At 35.6% G+C, this 5,751-nt stretch overlaps 1 protein-coding gene across 1 annotated transcript; it reads left to right on the top strand.

Moving 5' to 3' along the window:
- The first annotated feature begins 297 nt into the window (after window positions 1-297).
- On the top strand, window positions 298-3,022 carry LOC149236368 (aluminum-activated malate transporter 14-like). The gene is made up of 6 exons (XM_089368875.1): window positions 298-683; window positions 924-1,064; window positions 1,168-1,440; window positions 1,878-1,987; window positions 2,079-2,222; window positions 2,318-3,022. The coding sequence occupies exons 1-6, from the start codon at window positions 347-349 to the stop codon at window positions 3,020-3,022; spliced, it is 1,710 nt and encodes a 569-aa protein (XP_089225001.1). The 5' UTR covers window positions 298-346.
- Window positions 3,023-5,751: the final 2,729 nt, after the last annotated feature.

The following is a 5,751-nucleotide window of genomic DNA, read 5'->3' as shown; positions in this document are numbered from 1 at the left end:
TAAAAAAAGTTGTCATCTTCGGCGACCGTTTTTCCTTCATTGTATAATATATTTTTAAGAGTTATTTGTTTGGCTTTCTTGATCGTACTAATGGACTGGCAGACTTATTGGAATTTACTCCCGCCAACCATATGCCACGATTAATTCACAAACTGCAAAAGCATAATCGCTTTTTGCAACTTCCTCAGAGTCGTAACGCTCCTTCCATCCTCTTAGGTTAGTGAGCAGTCTTTTACAGTACCATTCACTACGTATAAGTTTGATTAAACCGTCTTAACTTTCTTAAATTGCAGGGTTTGATAAAGCGATATTGGATCTGAAATTTGAGTAGAAAGAAAACGTTATTATGGGTGACACGCTGATTCCTTCAACGTCTATGGAGTGGACGATTAATGTCCGGGAAAGGATGGATGTGAGTAGCCTCCAAAAGAAATTCGACGAGCGTTTGGTTAGCAGAATATTACAAGCTTTCAAGCGATGGAAAAGATCTGTTCTTTCTGTGTGCACGAGGATTTGGCAAGTGGGTGCAAATGATCCTCGAAGAGTTATCCATTCCATCAAAGTTGGCCTCGCACTGTCTGTCGTCTCTCTTTTCTACTTCGTGTGGCCAATATTCGACACCTTTGCCGAAAATGCCATCTGGATTGTCATGACTGTCGTGATAGTCTTTGAATTCACTGTAGGTAATTACTCTTTAAAATCCCTCATCATTTTCGGGTGTTAAAATCCCATGAAACGACAGATGGACGAAGGTTTTAATTCGCAACCTTTGGATTATTAAAAACCCATGAAGCAATTTTTATAATGACTGGTATATTTGAAGTTATAGAATTTGGATATGACGTTTTCATGAGCATGACCTATCGCTAAAGCAGTTATTAGGCTTTAACAATAATAAATTTATGTTTTACGCTATAATGCAGGAGCTACGCTGAGCAAAGGTCTAAACAGATCCTTTGCCACGTTGTTGGGGGGATTCTTAGGAGTGGGGGTGAGATATGTTGCAGAAGATACAGATAAAAATTCTGAACGAGTTATACTGGGTGTCTCTATTTTTGCTTCAGGTCAATACACTGTCATTCCTGAAGCCTGGAAAATTCATTTTTGCAGGGTATATTTGATGCCTTTTTCGTGATTCTGATGTATTTGCTCCGTTCGGTGATGCAGGTGCAGCGTCCACATATTTGCGCTCCTTTCCACTGATCAAGAAAAGATACGATTATGGTGTGGTCATCTTCATCCTCACCTTCAATCTCATAGCTATCTCTGGTTATCGCGATGAAAATATTTTTAAAATGGCGAATCAAAGGATGTCTACAATAGTCATAGGTTGTGCACTCTGCTTTGCTATTAATGTGATCGTTTTCCCTATATGGGCTGGAGATGATCTTCACAAGTCCATTTTACGGAACATGGAAGGATTGGCAGAATCTCTGGAAGGTAAATTGCAGCAAGAACCAACAATAAATGGCATACCCATAATTATCATGTATCTTGAAGATAGATTATGGAGATCTGTGGCCCTAGATCCCTCTATTGCTCATTTTTTGGGATTTTCTTATGTTAATATTTGCTTTTTATTGGGTAAAAAAAAGGTTTTATTGATAAACATTTGTTGTTGGCCACTTGCCTCGAGGTGAGGGTAGATCTTGGAAATATTGATGGTATATTTTTTAAATATTTGTTTGGATTCTTATTCATCATTTAGAAATATTTCCAAAATCTGTAATAGAAATAAGAATGAGTTACATTGAGAAATTCTTCTATTCACATATTTCAAATCAGTGGTTTTATCATTGGTTCCATGCTCCCCCAAAACTTGCCAATGTTGTAAAAATAAATATTCAGTTACACCAAAATTGTTTGTATACTTGCAGAATGCATCACAACATACTTTGTGGACCCAAATGATGGTCAGCGATTAGAGAATGATGTTCCAAGAGCCTGTAAAGCTGTCCTTAACTCGAAAGCCACCGAAGAGTCATTGGTAAATAACATCATGCATAAGTTTATACTACCATCTCCTATTTTATAAAATTGGCTATTCGTTTACAGAGAAATTTATGTGGAATTTGCAGGTGAATTTTGCCACTTGGGAACCACCACATGGACGCTTTTTCTTCAGATATCCATGGAATCTGTATGAAAAGGTTGGAAGCATGACGCGACACTACGCCTACTGGGTGGATGCTTTGGATGGATTGTTAAAATCTGAGATTCAGGTATTGGTCGAAAATTCCGATATAATACCGTCGCATTTTCTTAGACTAATTAATTTCTTATCATATAATCATGGCTGATGATATTATCTGGTCAGGTTCCATTTTCGGTAATAGAAAATTTGAGAACACCGTGCTTTGAGCTCGGCAGAGAGTCTGCAAACATTCTTCATGAACTGGCTGAGACAGTGAGGACGACCAGAAGAAGTAACAACCCCAATTTAATGAGGGGTCGGTTAAGCGCAGTGGTGGAGAATCTGCAAAATTCCCTGACAGCTGATCCAGAGCTTTTCATCGATACTAAGAGCTCGCAACTTCTGGAGAAAAAATTCTCGGAGGGATTAACTGCAATAGAAAATTTACATGCCTCCTCAATACAGAACTCAGCAAAACAGGCTGATCTGATAAGTAAAACGTCGCCTGGAACAACTACTAAAGGGGAAGAGATACAAGCAGATAAGTCAAGAGATAGAGCCGACCAGATGTGCCAAACGAGAAACATGAAACGAAACAGTAGTGCATTTAGGGAGGTCCTTCCTCTTGCTAGGTTTTCTGTTCTTCTGCTAGAAACAGTGGCAAAGTTAGAGAGCGTGATTATGGCAGTAGAGGAGCTTGGAGAAGGAGCCAACTTTGAAAAAACTGATCAGAACGTAAATGAATGCCCACCATCAACATCTTTGACACAGACAACTACGTCTCCAACTTCAACTTCAAGTAAACAAATAATGCCAGTCTCTGAATCCCCATCAACATCACCAGCTACAACTATTCCCACTACAACTAGTATGGCTGATTATGACTGATTAACTGAGTCATCGGTTCTTGTGTGAAAATTGACGAAAACCAAGACGATGGTCAACTCAGCAACAGAGACTCCCACCAAAACTTGTGGAATCTAGGCATTTCTTTCTTAATTTAATGGTTCATCAATGTCAATTCAGCATCAGGAAAATATAAACACACTGCCCCAGCAACTCCAACAACACGATTTTAAGAATGCGTTTTTCATGATCGTTCTTCAAGCTATATGCTACCATTAAAAGGGAAGTAGTTAGTGTTGTGTATTGCGATTCTTACACTCCGTCTTGTTTCGAAATTTAAAAGAAAAAGTGGTAATTAAAAATAACAATCAAACTAAATAAAATAAACCATAAATTAATTTTAAAAATTGTTTTTGACATATTCAATAACTAGATAGTTATACTACATATATACTATATTATTGAATATATAAATTAGGTTTACACGATGCCCTCTCAATAATATTAAATTGACTAGTCAAATCTATGGCCAACTCTTGATACATACATTAATAGAGCATTAAGGGATTTCTATATGAAATATTAAAATAATTCCCTTTGTGATTTTCCATGTGATTTTTGCCAAAAAATCTCTCACAAACTCGATATGGATCACAGAAGCCTGAACTCTATAATTCCCTTTGTATTATTTAATATCACCGGTATATGAAATATTAAAAGAATTGCTTTGTATTACTTAATATCATGGGTTTATAAATTGTATGTATAAATTCATTATTAATTATATTAGAGTTATTTATTGTTAGAAGAAAAAGTTATTGACGGTGAGAAGAGGTGTTTCACAATCTAGTATAAAGGAGATGTTTGTTAAAAATGTTGTATAATTTAGTATGAGAAATGTTGTCTTATTAGTATTAGGTTAGATATTTTACATTATGAAATAATAAAAATAAAGTAGACTAATTAAAAAAGTAATAATAATGAAACAAGTTGGCTCTTAATATTGGGGTGAAAGTTTGGGTGACACATAAGGCCTTTGGACATAGTTCGGGAATAAGTGAGATCATAAAATAGAAATACGTTGAGTGCCAAGGAATGAAATATACCCCCCCTCTCTATATATATACACATGATTGTGTATACAATGTCTGAAATTCCTAATTTGAGTTTAGAACCCTACTTCTTACATGTTATTTTGGGCTTAAAAATGTTTTTGTTTTGTCGTAAAAATATATGCATACATTTCGTTAAAGGCATGCTCTTCTTCTTGATTAAATAAATGGATAATCTTATGAATTATATGAAAACATGAGCTCTAACTAGCCAATGCAAAACATGGCGGCCGACCACTTGTCCAAATATGGTTGTATTGGTTTGTCTGGTGTTATTAGCTATAAGACCTTCGTCGATGATATACTTTTCAACCATGGATGGTTCTACCTCTAAATATTAGCGTGTTGGCTTCTCTTCTTTTGCGTCACTTGTGATACAACATCTTCTGGTCTATTCTTGGACACAAGGTTGCAACATTTCTGAAATACCATACAAGAGGACCCAACATAGGGTTACTTATGATGGACTTTGTGCCACACTGCAAGATGTTGATTCCCTGAAAGTTGGGCAATAATTGTTTTTGCTTATTTTGGGTCATAGTAACTATAGTCTTTAAGTATTGACTGACGACACTCTATCAGTCTTCGGAATTGTCTAGTGACGCTCTTTTTTTTTTCTTGTTGCTAATTAGATTAGAGCATTAAAGTTTTAGATTTGGTGGGGGTATTTTTGTTGTATTTATGTTTAGAAAAATAGATCTTCACTTATGGATCGAGAAGAAAAATGCATACCAAACATATTATGATATACAATAGAATGTTAGGAGATAAAGATCTATGGAAATGTAACTACCTTTTTCCAATAAAAGACAGTTTTTTCATATTGAAAAACTAGCCCATGCAACTAATTGTATTGAACAAGCCTCATTGAACATGCTTCATATGTATTTTCTCATTACAAGATAAACTATTGGTTCTCCATGACTACAATACTTACTATAATATATATAAATGTTCATAAACACGTCACATGTAAATGCTAACATCACATTCAAGGTATTACTTTGACGCAATATTTATTACTTTAAATCAATGTATCCTTTTTTATTCAAGACATGGATATGAAAGAGTAATATGATTAATTTTGAAAAAAAGTCTCACTATCTTACAAACTAAAAAAAAAAAGGCTTGAAGCCATTATATTTTTTTTGTAAGCTTGGTATATCCTTCCATTTTCATTTAATATAAGCAAGTTACAACCACATATGAATGGTTAGGTGGCCTCAACTTGCCCAAAGGGAAACCAAGTCTGTTGGCCACCTAACTACATGATAATCCATCCATTAGCAAAAGGTGATAAGTCTTTCTACCCAAGCTATATAAGTCTATATGTCATGACAATGTCCATAGTCTATTTGCCTATAAACATATAAAGCATCATGCTAGAAATTACAAGCTAACCACATATATACTAATCAAAATTAAAACCAACTATCTTATTATTCATCTCCCTCGGCAGAAGCAGATTCGACCGGGGTTAGGTCCTTAACATTGGAACCATTCAACGCTCTTTGTAAGAGAAGATAGCGGAGGTGATCCTCGATTCGACGAAGGTGTCCATCTCATTTTTGCAGTTGGAACTGAAGTTTCTGGAAGTCCTACTTGTAGTTAGGGAAGTCTTGTAACAGTTTCGCCATGTTCATTAAAATCTGCTCCAAG

This window comes from Pinus tabuliformis, chromosome 8 (assembly GCF_031772625.1).
Source record: "Pinus tabuliformis cultivar Carrire ecotype Pingquan chromosome 8, CPIR1, whole genome shotgun sequence".
Classification (NCBI taxonomy): Eukaryota; Viridiplantae; Streptophyta; class Pinopsida; order Pinales; family Pinaceae; genus Pinus; species Pinus tabuliformis.
The sequence above is the reverse complement of the archived record's forward strand: the minus strand, read 5'-3'. Positions and strand labels throughout refer to the sequence as shown.